Genomic DNA, 26,042 nt, shown 5'->3' with positions numbered 1-26,042 from the left:
TACAGTTCCATTATTTTAATTAATTATAGATTAGCAGTGTTAGTGTAAATGGAAGGGAAAAAAAAAAGATTTAATGGCATCAAAATCATTCAGATTAAATCAAGTACGAATACGTTGCGACGCACTTCGGCCAAACCATCACAAATGACACATTATATAAATACAGACACGAGGTAGCTGCCAGCTACAAATCCACCAATTCTGGAAGTGTCCACTTTGTCTAAAAAAGCATAAACTGACAAATTCTGATTAAACCTTTCAATTAAAACAGAACAACAACAACCCCATCTAGTTTATTGCTCTGAAAGGTTCACTCTTTACATCAGAAACAGGCATATGCATATCAAAGAAAAAGTCACCTGGCTGTTGATGGCTTTTGATAATACTCACTTTTTCCCAAGAACACTACATAAACTCTTGGCTTGCTCCCAATGATACATGTTCTCACCAAAATGAGCACAGGCTTGCATTCTCCAAATAGGGGGGTGGAAAGGAGGTATCATTTCCAAAAGGATGGTATGAACTACTTATGAGAAATCAGTGACAGAACTGAAACCATTGCTCCCACCAGACAGAAGACATTGCAAAAACAGACAAATGACTGCAGGAGAGGCAGAAAGAGTTCTAGCTACAAAGGCAGTGATGTCATGACATGACAGATGGAACACAGATGCAAATATGATGATCTGTACCACAGGTGTAATTTTTATTAAAGATTCCTGAAGTTACTTTTGTGTGTGTTCTGAAGTGGAACAGACACCCACATTAAAAAAGGGGCAAGAAACTTAAAAAGAGGAAAAGATGGAAGAAAGCAAGACTTTAAGGCAGTTAACTGCAAAAGCAAGACAAAGGACTGAGAAGTGGGACAGACTTCAGCAAATGTGGTCTGAAACTCACTCAGAGGTCAAGTAAGCAAAGTGAAAGTTATGCTCATTTCTGAAAAGAATCTGGAGGGAGGTGAAAGGCAGGGGGGGAGGCAAATGGGAGTTGTTTTTATTTTTGGGTTGTTGGGTTTTGGTAGGTTTTTACAGTAGTGCAAGCTGGTCTAAAGAAGTTGTACTGCAGATGACGGAACTTACTCCCTTGCCACAAATGGAACATCTTGACCTCTCAAGGAAACCAAGTATACAAACATGGTAAGAATAAAAGGTGCCCGTAAAATCAGCAGCAATATTATGTTTGGCTTTCCACTACTTCTGCAAGATACTGTACATATATTACATCACTATTATAGAAATGGCACAGCCTCAGACACTTTCCACATTTTATTTACATTTTAAGACTAACTTTAATCTCAATCACATATCCATACATTTCCTTTGTTTCACTAAAACTTAAATGCATGGTTTATTAGAACAAAGACTGTAAACAAATATTTGCCATGTCCGATACATGTAACACACAGGAGCTGCTTAACAGAAATTAATCCCCCCCGTTTTATAAATACAGGTATCAAAACAATCCTGAACATACTTTGTGACACTACTAGTAGTCAGCACCCACACCCTTGCAAAATTAAAACAAGATGAGCAACGGTATTCACTGTACCTGCTACTTCAAAACAAATTTAACTGCAGCTCTTTTACTAAGCAAGATGGATAAAGCATGCCATTTATATTTTGCCTTCTCAAGAGATTATTTTCAGAAACATATTATTCCACAGCAACCTGACACTTTCTGTCATGCTTTCATCTCGGAAAACCTGAATTCCAATTTTAGACTATTTCAGGCTTATGCTTAAATGACAGTGCCTCAGGTAAGAAGAAAAAAAAATACTTGTGCTGCCTTTTTCTCCCATAGTGCCTGAAAACATATTGGGCATACATATATTATATATATTCTTACAAATGTCCAGGTCATGTATACCAGCTGAAATTCTTTTTAATGTGTGGGTGTTTGCATTGTGAGATTTAATCAAGACATTAACATGAGTAGAAGGTTGTTGTTTTAAGACATAAGTTTCAGAATCAGCTAAAATTAATTGTTGTAAGTTTGTCCTTCTGGAGGTTGTGGAAGCTTCATATTTTCTTTGGACATCATTAGACGTCTTAGCTCTTGAAGTACAACTTTAATGCTATAAGAATTTTGCCATTTTGCTAACACTGGTATGCTTCGTGCATCCACCTGGAAAAAGAAGAGACAGTTGTTAAGTGATACCAAAACGCAAAAATCTCTACAGAAATAGCCACTAATCACCTAATTGTTCTAAGAAAGGGTCCGAGCACACCCTGCCATTTTCTCTGTGGTCATTAAATATGTTAAAGAAAACACTCATATACTTACACACAGATACAGATTCTGCAATGAAATCCATGCAGGTGGACCCTTCCATCTGTGCTGATACTAATATCGGCGAGAAGGAAAGGAGTGGAAGGGGAGGAGGGGATCAGTGAGCCATTCGGTGCAAAACTGGAGCCATATCTTATAAAATGTATTAATTGGTTGCAAATTATCTCACAAAAAGAAAAAGAAAGTCATCACCTTCATTCTGCCAATAAATACACTTGGGTTTTCTTCAGTTTTCAAAAAAGAACCTGCCACACAGCAGTCTGCGGAAGAACTTTCTAAAGAAGTTTTCCCCTGTGTTTCCTTGGCTGCAAGTATTGTTAGTGATTTCACAGCAACATTACATGATGCTTCTCATACATCCAAGAATCACTGCATATACTAAGAAATTACTTGAAACATTGAAATAACTGATTTATAATGCTTGGACATTTCTTAGTTCTCTGCATCCTTCTTGCACTATGTCATCTTACGGAGCTGTGAACATTACTGTACATCACTTACCAATCTGAATATGAACTGAAAGGAAAGGACATGGGACTTCTCCTATGCGTTTATAAAACCTGTGGGACAATTTACACAATTATATTATAACAGGGAGGTTTCCATAGGAAAGTCAGCAATTGAAAGTCAGCTTGGGAATTGTTTTGGCAGTATCTAAGTCCTGGCCACACAGCCTCTGCAAGGCCTGAGAAGACAGAGGAGCCCACAGCTGTGCAACTGCAAAGCAGGCTCAAGGCAAAAACATGCTACTGCATTCCATTGTCAGGGTAGCACAAACGAGCCACGTGGCTATAAAAGTGCTGGAAACCACTGCTTTATGATTTAAGCTGCACAAAACATCAGTAAGTTTTTTTATTCCATCTTAACCGGGGCTAACTGGAAGAAAACAATAACGCTGGAATCAAAAATGAGTATGTTAACACATATGTTTTAGTTCTAGATTGTATGAAATGAAGCTGTCTATTCTCAGGACATAGAGATGAGTCTAAACCTTTCTGCAGGAGACTGAGGCCAAAGTTTATCAACATGCTGTCCTGGGCAGTAACACTAACCCAAGAAACTTCTGCTCCCTCTCAGTAGGCACTCGTTCCTGCCTATCAGCTTAGGTGAACCATGAAACGTTTGTGGAGCTGCTTTGACCTGACCTAATAGAAGCCACCTAGTTTAAAAACACCACCTTGGAGAGAAGCGTCTAAGCAGGATCTTTGAACAATTCACAGCTCAGCAGCATAAGCATTTCTCTTCACACAAATGATATCCTGCCCAGAGTCAAGAACAACCCCCTAGTAGAGCTATTAAAGACACCACATCCATCAAGCCACACTGTAAATGGCAGTCAGATTACTTAATTATTGCAAACATTAATAAATCAGGGAGAAAAAGAGGATCAAAAGAAAACCCCCACTACGCAGCAAAATGACACCAGCTTAGAATACACGAGTATTTATGAGCTAATATGGAGAAGCACTGGTCAGACCATTGCTGTAATTTCTGGACTACTACTGCTTCTTTCTAAAGGGACATTTGATTTAATCTCTGCAACTGGAAAAGAGATTCTCCTTCATACCATACTCCTCCTCAGTTTTGTCCAGTGACTGGTGTTCAAACAATCCAATTCTACATACACTGGCTGTACTGAAACATGAGACCCTGACCACTACAGCTTTCCTTTCTTGGCTGGGAATTTGTAGAGACAAACTCCTAGACTCTGAACTTTGCCTGAACAGTGTTACGAGTGTTTTCTGAGTCACGACTGCTGCTACATGACATTTTCATTGCTGTTCATCTCCAGTCTTTTTTGCAAGTCACTGGCTCTTTTCCTGACATCTTGCAGCAGTAAAGATTCTGTCTCAGGTTCCATTTTCACTTGATAAAGAACAATGGTAAGGTATTTCAAAGACTGGCATCCACCAGGCTCAAATCACACAGAAACATTTAAGAATATTAAAATACACATCCTGAGACAGAGAAATTTCAAGGTCACACAAAAGCTGATGAAGCTTAAAAATACTCCAACCTGATGATTATACACTAAGCAAGATGCTTAGTGTATGATAACATACTCAACACAATAACTGGACAACAGTTTAGATGTTCATAGCTGACAGAGTCCCAAGTGAATTTAAAGGAAACAAGGATTTTCAGTTGTCAACAGTAGCTAAATGAATAGAAGTGACTGCAAAGCCTGCAGGATAGACTGCTGAAGAAGACTATCTCAGACAGAAAAATGAGACTTCCTCTGAAGACCATGGGAAAATAAATAGCACATCAGAATGTAACCTGTGATTTATCAATACAGGATACACAAACCCATGAGAAGACACCCTGCAACATTGAGAGTGGCAATTTAAATACAGTTTTACAATAGTGACGCCATCAGCACATAAAAGGACTTTGTCCAGCCCTAGAGAAGTACTTGGCCTAGCTTTTCTGGACTTAGTACCCTATTTCTGGACACAAATGCAGTCACTTGATAGGCAAGGCAAACTGCACTGCAGAAGACCACAAAAAACACCTTGCAGATAAGGAGGAGGCAGACAATTTAACAAGAGTGACTCAGAGCACTTCAAGTTTAGTCTTCTGAAATGAAGTACTCCTCATGAAGCCATTTTCTTTCCTGCACTAAGCCTATCAAACAGAAATCTTCAGAATTCCTGAAGATCTGCTGCTGATGGGAAGTTCAAAACTCCTGTCTCGAACTAATTGCACAAAGTCCAGAAACGTGTAACTGTCAATATGGATCAATTCCTTACACACAGGCACTTCTCATGCAAAGGACAAAGGCATCTGCATGTCAAGAAGGCTGAGAACCACTGCCAAGGAGGTAGTATGAGACTAATTCACTTAGATTCCCTATAATGCCAGCAACTATTCATCTCCCCACCACACCACTCCATCTCAACAGAAATTATGACACACTAAACTCAAGGCACTGGGCCTTTTTCCCTCAGGTGCTAGCTGGTACACAACCTATGAAGTGCACTTCAACAAGTTCCAAGCACTCTGGACAGTACAACAACTTCAGTTGCTGTTTACCTCAGGTTCAAGACGGCACACACCTCTTTTCACTGGGCAGTGATACCCCTCAGACTTACTCGCAGGATGAAAGTACTCAGTAAATAAGGGAGTAATAAACTTGCTTGAGCTGCCACCACTGCTCATATATGTGGGCTAATTCCACCCTGTGTGTGAAATCAGTGAAAGTAACTTATTGCAAATTGATATTTCAAGTGATTACTATCTATACCAGAAGATCTTAAGACTGACACTCACAATCACCTTAGACTTGAATGAAAGCAGTATAAACAAAAACCCATCAGTTCATTACAGATGAGTTACAACAACCAGAGTGAGACTTGTCAGTAATAACCTGTATTTTTAATTAATGCATAAATCACAAGTTCTTAATGCTGCTGTTACAATACGAATCTAATCCCCTTTATTAGAGCATTACAGTGGAAATACTCACGCAAAGCTTAAATACACTTTTCCTCCCCTCTTGAAGTTCAAATCTTCAGCTTCATTTAAAAGAAACAACTTCTTCAATACTATAAGCAATGCTCATCTATTGATAAGCAAATAAGAACTGCTATCATATTGTAAATATCTAAAGATTTGAAGTAGCAGGCAACCAAACTCTGATTTAAGCCAAGTACTTATATTGAAATATGAAAGCTGTGTCCAACATGCATGCTCCTCACCTTAGTTATTCACAGAAATAATGGACAGCATATATTAACAATACGGTTGAACTTAATTCAACTTACCATTCCATTGGAATTATTTATTCCATTCATATTAATTTTAGTTACAAATCTAACTGTAGGAGGTGCTTCTGGGTATTTAGGTCCACACTCTACTTTCAGACTGTATATTCTGTTTTCGTAGTTTGTCTAGAAAGCAAAGAGACAGACTAATGGATCTTACTGAAAGCTGGATATTGGCAAATAAATAACACAACACAAAGGCAAGAGGAGTAAAAATTAAGACACACTAAACAGTTACAGATCTGTAAAGCTTACGTGCCAACTGATGATCTTTGATTACTGATTGATAACCCATTGTTTTGGCTATATCAATGACCTTATGAATACGTATAAAACTGTAACATATTGGCTCCTACATTACAACTACTCTCTGAAAAGATGTGTTAGGAATCTTAGGTTGAAACCAGAAACCAGGCATGAACGGTTCTGAAGGAAGGTTCAGGTAGACACTACTTCAGTTAGTGCATACCTGCAAGTTCTCTTCAAAACTTCTAAGACCATAAGCTCTCTTCAAACAGCATTGAAACACTGATTCCACAGAAGCTAGTAACCAAAGCATACCACGACTAGGCTTATATTTTTCATTGGTTCTCTCTCAAATGCATCCAAATCCTGTTAGTTCGGAGCAATTACACAGGTGTTGAAAACACTCTGCTTCAAGTTTCAGCTAATTCTGACTTCCAAAAGGAGCTTGAAGTACACTGAATCTAACCCTGGAACTCTGTTACTCTGGAAGACGTTATCTTCACTGAAGCTAAGTTCTGATCTCAGCTCTTGTCTTGGACAGTTCTTCCAATAAGCCCTGCAGTACTCAAGGACACACAAGAGAGTAATCTCATGTTAGCAGCAAAAGACTAAGGCTAACTTAGAGCTATTTACAACACGCTCATTTAAAGCTCTCATTCACATGGTGATTTTTTTGTAGCATACTAACTGAAGAGAAAGTGTGCACAAAAAACAAGAGGTAACCAGTCATATCTGATGATGCTGATAGTCAAGAGTGAGAGATGACTACTTCTCTTGTATGTTTTATCAGTCCAGATGACACTCTACAAAACTTAAAGGTCAGAAGGATTTGAATATATTATTTATTAAAGGTAATTAAAGATTGCTTGCTCTTTAGGCATGATTCAACTTCTGTGTGTTGACTGCTATACTCAAAGAGTACTTGATAATATCTGATAAAGTTTACACTATAGCAAAGCAGCACCTTTATTTACTTGCATTTTGTATCACCTACCAACTCATGTATTTTTATTCACCACACTTACCCTCGGTGGCCCAATAATCATTCCTGTCCACCTGGTGAGTGTCATGTCCTCGTCATCTTCAAGGCCCCAGCTTACTGTACCATCACCTACTCCTTTCTGCCCTTCTTCTAGTTCTTCCAACAAGCGAAAATTACGAGGTACTTTAACTGGAGAAGAGTGAAGAATGTAATTACTACTGTTCACGTTAAGGAATAGGTAAACCATTTCATTGTTTCTATACCTTGCATGCTATACTTTCAAAGTCAAACACGTATTTTCTGCAGGAAGCAATTTAACTACTTCAGTGGAAGCTAGTTACTACTATGTGGCAGCAGTACAAATTAGAAATTAAAAGTAGTTCTCTTTAGTTTGGGATGGGTTAATTTGGGTTCTTTCCCAAGCACAGTACTGCTCAGAGTTGATACATTTCAAAACTGGCAAGTTCTACTCAAAGAGAATCCATTTAAACTTGATAGGGCAAACTCCCTCCACTAAAAATGCAATACTAAACACAAATTACTGTAATAAACTGTGAGAGATAGATTGAAAACTTTTTCACTTCATTTCATTCAATTAAAACAAAAAGCCCTAAACCTTCAGTATCTGAAAACAAATTTAAAATGAAGTATTTTTTGACATAGTCATTAACAGAGAAACAAAAAACAAAACAGAGGAACACTAATTAGGCTGTTAAAGATAATGACATTCACAACAGACCATGAAGATGCACCACCTCTAAGGAGAGCCAAACAATAATCGCTTACTGAATGCTAATTGCTGGATTTTGATTATTAGACAGGAAAACAGTCATATATTGGTAAGTATTAGAGTACTAGATCCTTAATTGCTGTACATCACAGAAGTTAATATGTTATTTCAGCGCAATGCAGGTAACAACTAATTAACCTATGTGCATGCAATCATGGTAGGCTTTTAATTTCAAATTAAATATGATGTAGCAGTGAAATTACATTACAAAAACTCTTTCTTCTTATAGCTGCTTATAGGCTTCCCTCCCCCCTTTCTCATAGTTTCTTAAAGCTACAGTAGTTTCCTATGACTTCTACTAGAGATTCTTTCTTGTACTGGAAGAATTCAGGTCGTCTATAAAACTAAACCTCTGTGACCAGCTACATACAAGTTAACAAAGACTATATGCTGGGCATGTTTGAAAAAAATGGGAGTCAAAGAAATCTGTCTTCTGTAGGAGTTTTTCAGTCACTGGGGTTTCAGGCTTTACCAGTAGCACATAAGTAGTCAACACATGTCTAGAAAAACATACCCTTCAGCAACTATTCATGTTAACTAGCCAAACTAAGGTATCTTCTAAATAGTGTTTAAAACATTTTTTTATTTTTGGTCACAGTCCATGGAGAGGCTCTGAAGAATTGCAAGAATTGTTTCCAGGCTCTTGAAACTCCAAGTATAAAATATATATATATAACCAGGACAGTGCAAGGACATTACATCATTCATGGGGCCTCACGTTCCTTCCAGCTTTGATACTATCACTCATCTGAGCCCATAATGAGCTACTTCAGCTTACTAACCCAGCAGGAAATTACATTCTGGTTAGTGCTCTGACAGCTTAACAAACCAGCCCGGATCATAAAGATCTGACAAGTGCTAGCATGAAAGCGCAGCCATGGCAGCAAAAACTCAGGTAACTTTGATGTAAAAATATTTTCATCCAGTTAAAACTACTCTGGAAATAAAAGTTCATATACAAGTACAGTGCACTAAGGGGCAGATAATTTCTCAATACTGCAGCATCAATCCTTTTAAAGGGCTTTACTGAACCAGAGCAATGTGTGACTTGTTATTAATATCAGATTTGTACATTTAAGTATCTAATTTAGACCAGGGATAAGAACTGACAGTCACACTTCCACCCCATTACAGAGCACAGGTTCACACGAGCTTGGAAATAGAGTCTGCCACTAAAAGGTTATTGCTAACCATTAAAAATAAATGAAACCAGCAGAACAAATTTCTACTAAACTTGTTTTGCATCATACAAATGCTTTCTGACTGGTATATGGAGTCTTAAACAAACAAAACAGCCCACAAACACACCTAAACTCCATATTCTTTAGTATCCTACTATTATTTTAGATTTCTCCAGGGGCTCTCATTTACAGTTTGCCTCTTTTATAAGCACATAAAAGATGGCAGAAAATAAGCCTTATACTTTTGATCACCTGCTACAACTTTTCGGTGCAACTGAGACAACTGTTCACTGACAGGTGAAGAGGTTCCTTATCTTCTCCCATAAGTCTACTGCTCTTTTACTAACCAGGCTCCTGTTATTAGTCAAGCTGGCACACTAATTTAGCAAAAAGCTGTTCTTCCTTTAGGCAAAAATCAAATTCTGACAGCTAATGAACTGAATTGACCAGGAAGAAAGATCAACACATGTCAGAACTGACTGCTGTGTCTTTCAGGGCTCTCCTTTGCAAAATCAGGGCTGTGAGGATGAGGGAGCTTTTTGTGGTAAAAAGCCATTGGACTGGCACAGCTGTATGATAAAACTCTACTCTCACAAAATTGCAGGAGATGATAGAAAATAACAGCCCCTTAGGAGTAACTGCCCTGTGTTTATCACATTTTTTTCTGTATTGTCTGTCCTTATTATTTCCCCTAACTACCCAAAGGGAGCAGTGAAGGGCTTGGGAATGCTCCAGAACATGTCCAGAAAACAATTCAGATATGTTTGCCTCTTTTTAGAACAATGACAGCAAGTGCCAGGCTCGTCACACTAACATTCCTATCCGTGTTAGAACTAGGTACCAAAACCTTGCTATGAAGTAAAAAAATAGTCAAAACATTTACTGTTACAAACCAATCCACCCAAGCAAACAAAACAAACACCAACAGAAAACCTCAATAAAACAGAAATAAACAAAACCTCACACCACTTCGCCCCACTGAGATTCCAGCCCATAAAAACTCCAAGAGAACAATTTTACCTTCCAATTGAAACTGGATCAAAGATATGTTCAAACATATTTTGTTTCAGAAAGTTATACAGTCACACAACATTTGGGTTGAAATCACCAGAAATTATGTACATTGAGACAAAAATGCTATACCATAAGGTCACTTCTATATCTAAAGTACTTAGTTCACTTCTGCAAACATTCTATTCATTTCTTTATGAATCCCTAAGAAATGAACAAGCTATTTCCTTTTATGCAATTCTAGATTTAAAAGCCAAACAACCACCTTTCCCACCCTATTTCCAAATAAATACCCTAATTTGTCAACTAACATCAGAGGGACAGAGCAACAACTTGTGTACATCCTCATTATGAACATCTCCTAGTGTTCCTACCTTTCAGGGGGAAGAAAAAAAAAAAAGAGAGAGAAAAAAACAAATGAAGTCTAAAATCCTCCACTAAATCACCAAATTGTTTCTATGTACCTCGCAGACATGATTAATGTTTTATCCTCATTACATCAAACTTAACTAAGGTCACTACTAAATGTTTAATTACAAAGCCACTGGTGATAAATTTCTGACACTTGAAAAATGAACATAGCAGAAAAGCCCACTCCTCCACCTTTACAATTAATGTCTTAAACTATCAGCAAAATGAAGTGGAATTAAATGCTAATAAATGTCCTGAGCGTCTGCTCACGCACTTGCTCACACTACTGCACCCCACATGTTTGCTTCACTCATGCTATAAGCTTCATGTAACAAATCTACCTAAAGGAACAGAAGTACAAAACTGCACCATTTGTCCAGTAAAACGCCACCAAGAACTATCCAGACAATCAGGCAATGATGGTCTAGATATTTTGGAAATGAAGTTTCCTCCTAACATGAAGTAAAAAAATTCTTGTTCTTCTCACGTTTTAGGTATGCCAGAGGACACAATCTAAAGTGTATGTTAACAGTACATACACAGCTTAGCTAAAAAGCTTTGAAATATTCCTTAAGAAAATCTGAATAAGAATCAGCATTTCATTTATACAATCTAGAAAATGAAACAACTTCTTTGTAGTTTACAGCTCACCAGCAACAGAAAATTAGAGAAGACAGTCCCCTCTTCAGTAAATTACTGTATCTCAGGTGCAAGAACAAGAAAGGGGAACTGAAGACAGAAATGCCTCTAGCCTTTTTCCACCATGGTCCTGCCAAAGGACTGTCTGATGGGACCATTAACTGGCTTCGCGAAGAACAGACAGATTGTTTTCGTTCCCTACCTACAGGCATCCCTCACACTTCCAAGCAAAGGAGATTAAATAAGTCATGGGACGTTGTCAGTGTCAGAGCTGTAAGAGTAGTAAGCTCTGCTCACGAGTCTATGATTAAAGGCTGCATACAGCACTGCATCCAACACAATTATTTGCAATGATGGACCAAGGGTCTCCATGTGAAACACAGCTGGGGTCATCAAGCTTGAATACAAAACTAAAAGCAAAAAGACGCCCGGAAGAAGGTTGCTTACCTCATTATGAGCTTTTCTGACAAATACCTCCGCATGCTCCCACACCATATATAGCTGTCAGTATTTACCAAGTCTTCACAAGGATTGAAGCAAACATACTTCATTTGAACTACATCCACTCATGCTTATATATACACCAATACTCTTGAATTTGAAAATTTCATCATGAAGCTAGACTACATGAAGTAGTAGCTTTTAGGAATCTATGAAATTAACGGTGAATTTAGTACCCTGAACAATGAGAAAATAAAGCAGAGATGGTAAATAAAGACTAAAAGTAAGCAGTAGAGTCTAGTTTTATACATACAAAGTTACTATAGACATATTCTAATCCACCTAATTACGGGAAGCAAGAACACTACTATCCCACAGGGCATACTAGGAAAGAAGCCACAAGTATCCTTTTAACTTATTATAATATCCATACCAACAAGCAGTTTCTCTATAAATCTTCCTTAAATATTTCCCCTACTCCTAAAAGTCATAGATATAACAGGAGCCTTTTATCAGTTGCATCAGCACACCCCATAGTGTTGGCATACTCCCCAACACATCTATAAAAACAATTCTTAACATGGACCCAAGAACAAGTTATTAGTAAATTATCCCTGAACACAGTTGGGATACTGTCAGGAATGATGTTCTTTCTGACTGAGACAGCTATGTCAGGAAGAGTCTGTAGTATAAACCATTTGGAAGGTATATGTTATCTTTAATTCACTAATTTCCTGCTAAGGGAAACTGAAAAAAACCCACAAACTTAGTTTAGTAACAAACAACCAACCAAACAACCCCCATCTAACAGCTTCAGCCTAGCAGAAAAATAAGTATTTTTAATGACAGGGAAGGAGGGAGAGATGTCAGCCTTGCAAATGCTAAGTCATAATACAATTTCTCCTGGGGCAGGGAGGGGAGAAATAAAAAATTCCAAAGAGAAACATAAGAAAGAACAGGTTCCTTTCAGCCTGTATAACTGAGAAATCATCTTGCTCTGGACAAAAAGCAAGAATCTGAAATATTGTACCGACAGTAAGACAAGATACCACACACTCACAAAAAAAAAAAAGCAAAGCCTCAAGTAGGCCCTGAAATTGGCAACAAGGAAAAACAAAGAGGAAAGAGGGCTAGGGCATGTGAAACACTAACATAAAGAGCTTCATTGCTACTATTAGTAGCAGAGTATAGCAATACAATGAACTTCTTTCTGGTTTTAAATCTGATATTACTACATATAGCAAAAGCACTGTTTCAAACAACCCAGAGAACAAGACTACTCTTGTTCAAGGCAGACATTTTCAGAGGAAGGCAATACATTTCTTTACAGTAACTACGAAAGCACCCAGATGCTGCTGCAGAACTCAGTTTGTGAATGAACCCAACCATTTACTACTGAACAGTGAGCTCACACTAAGAAAACTGAACTTTCCATATGTAGGTCTGATGCACCTTGATACTCCTGGTAATTGAAACTTCAGCTTTCTCTGCATCATGGGAACATCCTACTTATTTGAACTGTTTTCCACCCACTTGTCAATATAATTCAGTAAAATTCAAATTCCTAACTCCACATACCAGTGGTATTCATAGAGCTACATTTACTACACTACTTTTCTCCAGCAAGATGTCCCAAAGTAATAAAACTCAGGCAACAGAGTATTCTGCATTAAGCGTTTAGAGTTCAAATTGATAAGGTCCTATATTTTCTTCAAATGGTGAAACTAAATTGTTTAGCAGCAACATGTGGTCCACACAAATTGATCAGGGTGGTAAATAAGGTACTAAACACTTCTGGCTTGCATGGAAGAAACATCCATACACTGCAAGACTAACACAGGAACAGCAACATTCCAAGCATCACTGATTTTGTCATGCAAAACCAAGCATATGCCTTTCTACAAACGATAACAGAGTGCAGAAGGAATTTACTAAAGCTACTCAGTACAGATAAAGGGCCTAAGGACACAACAGACCAAGAGTGACCCCAAATCAATCCATGCTTCCAAAATTAACCATGAGCCACCCACTGAAGAACAAGAGTGATCTTGAGTGTTTTCTTCTCCATTTTGCTAGTGTCTACAACATGCATTGCTCTTTCAATTGAACAGTGTATTGCTTACAGCTACACTGGCAATGACAACCGCAGTTTAGATCTACAGACTCATGAAGACAAATCCAAGTTTATCTGTTGAAAATTTCTAGGAATAGAAACGTTAAGACAAAAACCATATCTGACATGATCAGGTGAAAATCCATTTCCACATAAAATGAAATTGTTCATCCCCAGAGAAACAAAAAACCCAACACAAAACAGTATGACTTTAAGAATCAGTCAGAATAAATATGAGTAGCAGATAAGCTTTCACAGCAAGTAAACAGGGGTACATCAATGAACACACAAAGCAAATGGCCATTAATTCCACATATTCAGTGGTTACCACAATTCAGAGCTAGTTTTGCCACAAACCCTAAACATCAGAAAACTTAAACCTGGTAAGAAATCAGTGTATTATTCTGCTTCTTTGTAGGATTAAAGTTACATATATATTTATATGTGTTTCATATGAAAGCACAAACACCAGCTGGATGACAAGTGGATCGAGAACAGCCCTGCATAGATGGACTCCAGGGTATTAGTTGAGGAGAAGCTCATGACCCAGCAATGAGTATTTGCAGCCCACAAAGCCAACCATACCCTGGACTGCATTACAAGAAGTGTGTCCAGCAGGTCAAAGGAGGGGGATTCTGCCCCTTTGCTCCTCTCTGGGGAGACCCCACCTGAAATCCTGCATTCAGCTCAGTAGCCTCCAATACAAGGACACAGATCTGTTGGGATGGGTCCAGAGAAGGGACACAAAATGGATTACTGAGTTAGAACACCTATCCAATGAAGACAGGTTGAGAGCTGTGGTTGTTCAACCTGGAGAACACTTTAGGAGACCTTATTGCAGCCTTTCAGTACTTAAAGGAGCCCTACAGGAAAGCTGGAGAATGACTTCATACAAGGGCTTGCAGCAATAGAATAAGAGGTAATGGTTTCAAACTGAAAAGCATTAAATTTAGATTAGGTGTAAGGAGAAAGTTCTTAACTGTGAGAGTGGCGAGACACTAGAACAGGTTGTTCTTGGAAGTAGATGCCCCATTCTTGAAAGTGTTCAAGGCCTGGCTGGAGCTTTTAGAAACCTGGTCTAGTGAAAGGTAACCCTCCTACCTACAGCACAGGGGGTTGGAAGTAGATCTTTAAAGGTCTCTTCCAACCCAAACCATTCTAGAATTCAATGATATACCTGATTACACAGGAGCTCCATAACTGGGCCATTTTTTTTGTCATTTACAATATTGAGTTTAAAAATTCTGACAGCTTACAGGTTGGAAGACCTTCAAGGAACAGGTGCAATGCTCTGAATCACACTGAACTTGAAGTACACATTTCATTCTTTTTTTTTATTTTTTTCTCCTATTATGAAGATGCACCACTTGCTGAGGAACATTTCCCAGCAGGAGCCAAGAAACAGTCGCAAGAGTGTGAAATTCATAAACTTTCATCTTAAAGCCTACCCTTTAATTAAAGCCAGCTAAAGTAATATTCCTTTTCAGAACTACGTAAGTGATAATTTCTCTTATTTCACATAAGTGACAGCTTATTCACTTACTGAAGCCTTGTAGACAGGACTCCTCCTGTGATTATTAATGTCATCCAGGAAAATACTTTTATCTGTTGAGTTTCAACCTTAACCACAGTCACTGGCCATTTCTCACAAATCCCTGCAGGTTTTTGCCCACACTCTACTGTTTCTTCCTAGCAAGGTTCGTACCTTGCTGAAATCTCTATTCTCCAACTCCTGCAGTCCCTCTTCCAAATGCCCTCTTCACTCTCCTGATCTTTTATTTAGCAACAATACCCTAAGCATCTCAAAGCTGTGCAGAGCACAACAGTAAAACAGTGCAAGAACTATTACACATCAGTGAGCAGAAGCAGAGTAAAGACTGCATACATGCAATAGAGTATAGGCCATGCCTGAAACTCCATCTAGAATCAAGTGTTAGCAAGGATGTAGTACGAATTAGTTTCACTCTATCTTTGCATTTTCATACAGATAAGATCATCCTGAGTACAGCTGCCGGCATAGAATTACTAATGGTGCTCATATAAACTGCAATGAGAGAAGCTTACTGCACTACAGATCCACATTGTTAGACTACAGAACAGTGAAGGCATAAGCAAGCTCTTAGTAAGAAAAAATAAAGCTCCCACATGAGTAATTAAAATACCTCATTCCAAAAAAAAGTAAAAACCCAGTTATTATACCAATAGAAAACTATGGTATAAAACCCACTACTTCGGGGTCCCAAAAGAAAACTGGCTTTAAATTGCTAAAAAATAATTTTACCAATTTGCACCAATATTCATTAGTTTAAACAAGATACGAATTCCAAACTTAGTTACAGCAGACACTGCACATCCAATTGTGCCTAACCACAAGTCATGGAAGAGTTCAGTGACCAAACAGCTCCTCAGTCGACATCCCGGCCCTTTTGGTGAAGGGAGGAAACTGCAGGGGCTGACCACGGTTTAAGAGTTAACTCTTTATAGACAACCACTGAATGAAACACATACGAGATATTACATGCTTCCCTGAAGGTTTAAAGTATGAAAATTTAGACTATGAAAAAAATCACACTGAGATGCTTGGAAAATTAAGAATTCTATTATTATTATTTCAATTTTGTACAAAACAATGTAAGGCAGGAAGCCAATAACAAGAGTTTAGAGAAGATAGCTGTCACTTTAAAACCCACACACAATATTGTGATTTGTCTAAAGAGTGAAGATTTTAATCAAAATAACTTTTATAATTTCCCTCCTTGGAAGCTAAAAAAAACACCCCAAATAAACCAACCCTAAACTCATTCATTACAGTTTAACCTCTCCATGAAAAGCATAAATTTACATAAAGGCAAAAAAGGCTAAAAGGAAGGTATAATGGCAGATAGGCTCCATTTTTGCAAGTTTCATTCTAAACCTGAGGCTGCATTGGCAGAGAAGGAAAGGATTTCAAATACACATTTGAAGCTATCTCTTAAAGTATGACAGCCTTTTTTATGTTCTTGGGATTTCTTTCTACATAAAGGGACAAGAGAAGTGGCAGACTGGAGAAGCCCAGTATCTCTTGTCATGAACTGGCTTTCACAAGCTCTGCTTTAGTAGTAAGGATACAATGTGTGATCCTGTTAACAAGAATAGTTATCAAGGGTTTAGTTTAGCAAAGCTGTAAAGCTGTTTAAAATGGTTACAAGTCATTGATTAGCAAACATTTGTTCTGAGATTTGCATGAGGATCCTTTCCAACATGACTCAGCACCTATCCATAGTCCAAAACATAAAGATCCTTTATCTATGTAAAACAAAGCATGTGATCCATTGTTATTCTTTTAGTTATAAGCACTTACGGAAATAATCGAGTATACCAATCACCATCTATTTAGTCACAAGAGCTGCCATTAAATCATATTTCTACAATATTTTTCCAACAGCCACATTCCAGCCTGTTTTGCACACTATGACTTATAAAATACTTTGAACTGTTCTATGTTTACTTGATCCCATATTCCACTTCAGTGAAAATAAAGCAAGCTTATAATTTCTTTCTTGAAAGTTCTAAATTAAATGAATAAAACTAGACATTTTATTGCTACATTTGCATCCTGAGTAAAGGACATTATTTCTACATGTATTCAGAAAATCTTTTTGATTTACTCAAGCAAACTGCAAATGCACTTAGCTATACAGTTATGAATAGTGACAAATGCAGTAAGAGGAGGTTTTTTTTTCCTCTGTTCATGTCCATGTGACACTTGTTTTTTAAGGAATATTGAATCTATCCAGATATTAGATGTAATCTGACAATTTTTTTTATCTAGTTGAAGCTTTTGAGATACAGGGTTAATTTAGAGCTCTGAAAGTCTAAGTGTTGAAAGTTCCATTTGTTCCAAAAAGCTAACTAGAATCGATCTGAGTCATGTACTTAAAGCACCACACATATTTGAAAAGGCTGTAAAACAGAAGCTCATGTTATTCAGAACCAGTCTGACAGCTTCACAGTTGTAAGTTTTTATATTGCTGTACTGATTTTATTCAAAATATTGTTTGAATTATAGCTCATTAGTGTCTTCCAAATGAGAAACACAAAGAAAACCATTTTCTTTGGGCAGGATAGCATACAGTAATCCCCTTCTGAGTACAGCTTAAATGGAGACTACTTTGTAGGCTTTCCCCATAGCACCTTCTTGCTTTTCAGTGATCTGCTGAGGTTCCCACAGGCTGGCTGAGAGAGCAGGGCCACCAAATCTAAGTGACTTAAGTGTCTGAAGCTACTCTAATAGTTTAAAGTTTTGGTCAAGATGAATTGCAAGCTATAATCCAGGAACAAACAAAGAGTAAGGGGTGAGAGGGATGAGGAAGGGTCTGTCAACAAAATGAGGCTGAAGAGTTCCAGAGTGTGCACTTAACACTGCCTTTGGAAAAAATCTCAATCAAGTAAAACACAAACACTAACAAGTGCATATGTAATGCAGATGCACTCCTAAGACTTGGAAATCTAATTCTGCCACATGAGAAGCCCTCTCATCCATGCTTAGACTTATAGTATGGACCATCTGCCTCCAACTGCTGAAAGGCCTACCTTCCTGAAACTGTGTATTGTATCTTCATCCAGGATTTAACAGAATAGTTTAGATAATGGAGTTTAATACCATGTCTGAGAACATCCACAAAGCTCAAACTCACTCTTAAATTGAAATCACAAGGTAGACCACTTTTGAGTCTCAGAAATAAGGTGCTGAGCCCGTGAACATACTCTTCACAGCTATTGTGGAAGAAAGAACATGGGGCTTGAATTTAAAGACAGAGATGTGTACAACATCAGCAAGAAAGACAGAAAACTGGTACAAGCAAAGCTCAGAAGAAATTGAGTATCCTGCCTCTACATGCCAGAAAGCTGGAAGAACTTGGTGGTCTATATATAGTCATAAAAGTAATTTGTAAACTAGATTGTTCTTAATCCAGCTGAAGCACATCTAAATCATTTGCGGCTTGCCAAGATGTTTTTAAGTAGGCAGAACAATCACAGTTGCAGCTCCCTGTGCATAGGACAGGATGGAAAAATGCCCCACACAGAGTGCTTGCTGCCTCACAGAACACACGATTTAACTTCTTTTGTTTTCTCTGATTACTTGCAGCTTCAAGAAGTTTGTGCTCACAGAACGAACTCTGAAGACTGTAAAATTTTTAAACAGCTTTTCAAGTGACTTCTTGGATAGGTTCTGGTTAAGTGAACAATGTGAATGAGGTATTACAGAAAAATACATACTAGACAAAAAATAGACTATTTCCTCCACAAGGGAAAAACAACGGAGGAAATAGGCATCCTATGTGTCAGAGGAAGAGAGAAGCCTACCTGTGCAGAGTTTAAACACACAAGTGTTCTATATACAATTACACCATCTCCTAGATGGAAAAAATAGTCTTTAAAACATTACTTCCACATCTCACTCATAAATAAATCTCTTTGCTATTCCTCCAAAATAGCTCTTACTTTCTATGAGTCTTCACACAAGGTTATGGTGATACATCAATCTCCACCCCACCAAGCACAGAACAGATATCTGCTTGATTTGGAATAGAGTTGCAAGGGACTTAAGGGGAAGTGTTACAAAACCTTCTCACATCATGGAATTTTTCGAATTCAGGTTTTGGGGGAGGCGGGAAGCTTTAAACAAAACCAAACCAAAGACAAAACTTACAATCACCAAGAAAGACAGTCAGTCCTTACTTCACAGCTCAGGAAGTCAGACTGAATACACTCAAGACCGCTTCCAGCCCTTCACTTCTAATATTGGCTTCCTTACAGCTGCAGCCATGCACATCGAAAACTGCTTTCATCACCACTACTAAACTTTGAAAATGTAAGTAAAAAGCAATGTTAAGAAAACAGTGTACCAGCATTTAACACTGTGCCATTTGTACTCAAAGAATCAATCATATATGAATCAAAAGAGAAAAGATATTTTTCCATGGACAACTTAAGTCACAGAAAAAGGCAGATTGATCCTGAAGGAACAAAATTACCTTGAAATGAGAAATATGGATTTTACAGGAAGCATCTCTGGCATCCAGTTGTGCTCCCACAAAAACATTAAGTCAGAAATAGCGGCCTGTGACTTCAAGCTAGAAGTAAATCAGGAATCTCAAACGTAATTGCTGACTGGAGAACAGATAGGTTTTTTTTCTCTGAGTCCACAGTTTTGGCAAAGGCAGGGGAGTTTTACTAATATAAAACTTATTCGCCCTCCCCCAAACTAAGGAAACCCTGGGTTGAAGAGAAAGGAGACAAAAGCTTTAACAGCCCATAGTTAAAGCACAGCAATAGACACTGCTCCTTCATTCTCATCTTTTCAAGAATAAGTTCTAACTACTTAACCACGACTTTTCAGAAACATTCACATGTCTATAACCTACACACAAGGAAAACACAAATTATGGAAATGCAGAAATTACATCTTGCATTAACCCGTTTTAATAATGTCATTGATCTGTTTCTCTCAGGTTAAAGAATGGATTTTAACTGACATGATTTGGTAAGTTATTCCTTTTAATCTGAAACTATGTTCAATTATATCTCCTGCTTTGTATTTTCGAAGAGATTAACAGAATGGACCTCCAGCTAGCCAGTATGAAATTGGTTCACTGTATCAACACCAGCTCTTCTTCAAAGACCAATGAGGATTTCCTCAGATCTTCAGCAGTACCTACACAGCTACCTTAGGCCTAGCTACAAGCAGGAGGAGTTGCAGTATCAAAAATCAATCCAAATGCAGCTCACGAATGTGCAATTGTAGGATATGCAATATTTACATGTAAAATTAGTCCACATGGCTGATATTAGAAAGCAGGTAAGACATTTCAGGCAACAACAGAATGCTCACGCACAAGCAGATTCTTTAGCACATATTAAAGAACAGCTATTTTCAAACTTAATTATCTGTTGTTAAAAGCATGTAATCTTTTATATGACTGTTTAAAGAACTAGTGAGTCCATGAAAGGAATTTCTGGGATAAAAATAAAATGTTTGTCCTCAGTAAAATTTTATTGTTGACTTCCCTAGGGCTAGAATTTCATTCCTGGACTCCGTGCAACCAAAACATTCAATTTTTTTTCCTGAGATAAATAAGGATTAAGTTAAACTTTACAGCAAAAGCAGATTAAATTCATACAGCCAGGCAGAGTTAAATCTTAGGTCTGTAACAAATCATTCCCTGCCCTCCTCCATGAATGAGAAGAACAGTTTCCTAGCAAGATGAGTTCTGGGTGAAGTGCTAAAATTTATATATATAAATACATACACACTCCTTCCCGCTATAATCTATGCGGATACCAAGATTAAGTCAACACCACTTTTTCTGCAGGTATAAATATTTCGCTTTAGAAGCCCTGACTAATTTTGCCAGCAGTTCTGTTGATGATTTTATCTGCTCACTTCATTTTACTATTTCATTTCCTTAATGTAAATTGCTAGTTCTGCATGTATACATTGTTATGTTAGGCAGATACATCTATATGTAGTTTTAAACATATTCCACTTCTTCAAACTTCAGGTGTAGGTTCATTTCTGAGACGAAACCAACCACATTGAGTAAGTGCACATAGGAGACATTAATATATCACACATAAGACAGAAGGGCATTCATGGCAGTAAAACTAACAAAGCTTAGTCAAAAAATATTTCTTCTTATAGAGCTGAATGTTCTGTAGTGAAAAAAAAGCAGCTGTTTTCTTCCTATACAAATTTTTAGTAACAGAATTTCTACGCTAGCAAGACTTAATTAACTGTGATGCCAAAAGCCAATACTCAATACACACAACCTAATCCAACTTTACTTCCTGTGCATTACAGGAAGTGCCCAGCCAGAGCCCAGACACAAACTGAAGTCTCTAAGAGTTGCTGTGTAATAAGTTTAAAAGGATTTTATTATTTGTTTTAAGTCATCAAGAAGTCAATACATTTTAACAAAATAAAATGCAATCATCCACAGCTGAATCAATTCTATCTCTATCACAGGCAATAATGTACATTTCTGGACTGCTCTTTCAGAGTTGTAAAAGCTGTTCCGCATTCCAATTTGTTGCAACCTTAGCAAACTACACTCTGTAAATCCCACGTGCTCTGAGTCACATTACCGAGTGATGAAGAGTCCCCCTACGTCAAGAGTCCTCACAGAATCAACACTAAGGTACCAAGATCAATTTCAATACATAAGAATTCCACCTGTTTTGCTTTATACTCAATCCCTCAATGATCCAGTGGATTGTGAGAATAAATAAATTAGCAGCCAACCTCCACCCTAGAATGACCTCTGAGATCAAACCATTGCTCTGCCCTGAGCTCTGTCAATCCCATTTAAGAAGTCTCAGAAGTGAGAAAAGGGGAAATGAGGCCCTGAAGATTTCTGTTTCTTGCAGTGGGAAATGGTATTTTCATATTTCAAGCATGTCATGAAATAAAACTGAATTGATATAACTGCGTTGTTGGTTCTTTAGTTCTGTATTTAGTACTTGAATTCTTGTCCCTTCCTTTGCTATCACCTTCCACAATATTCTACCATGCAAATGCTCAACACATGCTGTGCTGGTTACAGATACAGGATTCCTGGGATAACTTGCAGCCCTTTGCCCTTGTACTTGCCTCTAAGAGACCCTTTGGCCCCAATCACTGTCGTGAAGGACAGCAATATGCTTTACTACTCCTCCTCAACATGCTGCAATCACCTTCAAACTGAAGTACCAAACCCAACACAGGCCCGATCCCTCTCCTCCTACATCAAGAGAGGAAAGAGAAAATCCTTTATTTTAGATACTACAACTTCCTTACTCACCAGATAAGTACACACCAGTGTACTTAGAAATCTGTAGTACAATTCTTTTTCCTGTAGCATTACCAGACTACTTCACTCCTCTATATGCACAGATATCTATTAATTAGTCTCTCAGCAGCAGAAGTCTTCTCTTCTCCAATACTCCATTATATTGCTTACACGAAGCGGAGCCCTTTCTCTCACTATTCACCCCCTCTCACAGAGGTGAGAGCAGGGGCCTTATCGGCAGCAGGGATCGTGCCTGGAGCATAAGCTGACCGGGCGCCCCTGCAGGTCCCCTTTCCCCCTGTCAGTAGAAAACTCCTCCCCACTCCGCTCACTCCCGTCAGAGGCAGCTCTCCCCCCTCTCCAAGAAAGACGACGACCCTCACTCCGCCCTGGAAGAGGCACCTCCCGAGCCCCAGCCCAACGCCCCGCTCTCCCGCAGCAGCCCCCCTCACAGACCTGTGGATCCAGCCATCTTGTCCAAACCCCCCCGCCGGTCCGGGCCTGCACGCCACGCACGTCACTTCCGCCTGACGCAGCGCGTCACTTCCCGCCGGGCAAGCCGCAGCTGCGGAGCGCGGGAGCGGAGGGGCGGGGCCTGAGCGGGGTCCGGGGCACCCAGGGTATCGGTGCCGGAAGTGCCCGCAGTGCGGCTACCTTCCCGGCCGCCGCCGAGGGCAGCCTCGCCGAGCCCGCAGCGAGCCAGCTGCCCCCGGAGCCAGTCTCCAGCTCCGCTGCCGCCAGCGCCTTGCTTTGCAAACAGCGAGGATGCTGCAAACGGCTCGCCGTACTTAAAGGCTTTCCTCCGGTGTTACAACTTCCCTGCAGAAGCGCTATGGTCTTGAGCAGGAAAAACGTGCCACGAGTTACCTCTCTTTGCCTAGTCTTTGACCAAGCGCAAAAGGGCCATCGAGACCGCCTCACGAGCCTTGTCCTCTGTGTAGTCCTGACTGATGCCAGGCGCATCTGCCCAGCTTGTGCTTCTACCTGCACGGGCACCAGACCCTGCCTGACTCCGCTGCGGCCACCCCGTGCCCGCACCATGACTTCGTCAGGAGGACTCAAGTTTCTGCGCATTCATCGGTAGAAACACCTCTGCAGGCTTACCAAAGCAAAGCCAACTCGTGTTCTGCAAGTCCCTGTGAAAGCACACAGCAGTTTCCACGGTCCGTCCATGCCTACACACATCCCTTACTAGTAGGGCCCCCCCTCAGTCAGCAGCAGCACATTGCAACACTGACTGCAACCACAGGAAATAGAGATAAAACAGGACAAAAGAGAAGAGCAGCATGACATGGCTGGCCTAGGTGAGGAACCCTATGCTGAGTGACTTGCCGTTTTGTTCCACCCTTCTGATGTTGTGGGACACTTACGTGGAAGGAATGGGTGTTTTTTGCAATTTTGATCTTGAAAGGTAAAACACCTGACAGCTAGAAACATTCAAAGGTATAAGTTCCTTTTCTTCCAAACAATCAAGTGCTTATACGTAGTAAAAACATCACTTCTCACTCTTGTTCTTTGAAATACAACTCCTGCTTACAGCTTACTCAAAATATAACCATGGTAATCATCATAGACAAACCTTTTATAGATTTTATTGTCAAATATCACATTGTCTCTATTATGAAAAAACAACCACAGCGTGCTCAGCTCAGAAAACCAGTGTACTACAATCATGTCAAATACTTCTAGCTACATGAAGCATTCCACAAATCAGCCTCCTGCTGTAAAACGCACTCCATAGTTACCAGATGATAGTCCACAAGGCCCTTCTTACCTCTGGCAAGATTTTCTAAGTAATATTTGGAACAAAATACTGCTAAGACAAGTAAGAAACTGACCTTTTTCAGACTATAACAAACACAGCAGTACCTTCCAGCAAGCTCAGTACAAACGATTTTTTTTATATAGAAAAACTACCTATGTAACTCATTTAAGCATGAAATGGCAGAGGAGAGAAGTCTGTGTGAATGGCAATAATGACAAAATTCAAATAAAGCTGAACTCCCCCATGGTTCTTTACAAATAATATCTCTAAGCAACTTCTGACTTAGGAAGCACAGACACAGAGCAGTCAATCCTTTGACACAGGGCTCTGTAAACTACTTACCCATCATCAGGTAATTTCTTGTCACAAGGCTGTGCTTTTGGAGGCCAAGACTCTTACTTCTCTCAATCCAGGAAATTCTTCACAAGATAGTTTACCTGAAAAGGACATAAAATATCACACGAGATGAGAAAAAGCTCTTCTATTTATACCACGGTGTGTTTACCAGCCCTAGCAGGCAGCAGATTTACAGGAAGCTAGGCATGTCTAACTGGCAGTCATTAAGTCCGGAGAACTCACAGCCAGAAGCCACTGTTCTGCTTGCAGACTACAACTGTGCAGAGTTGCAGAGTTCCCCCATCTCGTCAGTGCACAATTTGCCTCTGAACAGTAGATAACAGCAACATTCCTCATGCTCTTTGCAAGCACAAGGTGTCAGTTGTTAAGCAATAACAAACACAGGAAAAGCAGAAGCAAATATAATGACACAGATAGCTACTACAGTCTCTTTCCAAGTAAATGGCCATTTAAACTATTTTTTGTTTCCATTTGTTTTAACGCATACTTCCAAGATCCCAACTGCACAAATTCACTGTATTTATGGGATGTAAGCTTTCCTCATTTCCTCAGTCTGGCTTGGTGTGGAACTACAAGCAGTTAAATACCTTAAATGAGCAAATAAGAAAATAAAATCAGAATTTAAAAAGTCATTAGGACTTAAAATGTGCAAGCCTAGATCAACAGAGAATACTTGCATCATATTTCACAAGTGTGAAAATCCACAAAGAAATGACAGTCTACCAGGAGTAACAATCAGAGAATATTCTAGCCCACCAGTTCTAATATCAAACAAAAATTTAAGTAATGAAGGAAATAATAAACCAACGATTTAAGGGCACATTAAAAAAATCCTCATTTATTTTTCTCCTCCATGTGCTCATGTTATTATTGCTTTAAAACACCAGTAAGTTTTATTTCATGAAAATACATTTTTTATCGCCCTCCCTAAAGAATATGATTGTGAAAACATAAAAGGAAATTGTTTAAAACAGTGTTAACTCCTGTAGGTTTCTTTTCACCACTGTACAGAAAAAATGAAGGGTAAACAGGAAATACTTTTATATGCTGCTGTTCAGTTTACAGTGAAACAGAAAACATACTGGAGAATGCGGGCATCGATCCCGCTACCTCTCGCATGCTAAGCGAGCGCTCTACCATTTGAGCTAATTCCCCACCTGCAAAAAAAAACGTTGGCACCTGCAGTTCTGGGCAGGTCTAGAGCCTGGAACTGCATTGCCACTGCCTTTGATTATAAATT

The 26,042-nt window shown here is 38.9% G+C and overlaps 1 protein-coding gene and 1 non-coding gene across 2 annotated transcripts; both read right to left on the bottom strand.

Annotated features, from left to right (window-relative positions):
- Positions 1–1,878: 1,878 nt before the first annotated feature.
- Positions 1,879–23,245, bottom strand: UBE2V2 (ubiquitin conjugating enzyme E2 V2). The gene is made up of 4 exons (XM_064170715.1): positions 23,137–23,245; positions 7,328–7,473; positions 6,057–6,182; positions 1,879–2,124 (listed from the first exon to the last, which is right to left on the bottom strand). Exons 1-4 carry the CDS (start codon positions 23,150–23,152, stop codon positions 1,978–1,980), a joined length of 435 nt encoding a protein of 144 aa, XP_064026785.1. The 5' UTR covers positions 23,153–23,245; the 3' UTR covers positions 1,879–1,977.
- A 2,639-nt stretch (positions 23,246–25,884) lies between these two features.
- On the bottom strand, positions 25,885–25,957 carry TRNAA-AGC (transfer RNA alanine (anticodon AGC)). The gene has a single exon. It is a non-coding gene; the product is annotated as a tRNA-Ala (tRNA).
- Positions 25,958–26,042: the final 85 nt, after the last annotated feature.

This window comes from Pogoniulus pusillus, chromosome 34 (genome assembly GCF_015220805.1).
Source record: "Pogoniulus pusillus isolate bPogPus1 chromosome 34, bPogPus1.pri, whole genome shotgun sequence".
In the NCBI taxonomy this organism is placed as follows: Eukaryota; Metazoa; Chordata; class Aves; order Piciformes; family Lybiidae; genus Pogoniulus; species Pogoniulus pusillus.
The sequence above is the reverse complement of the archived record's forward strand: the minus strand, read 5'-3'. Positions and strand labels throughout refer to the sequence as shown.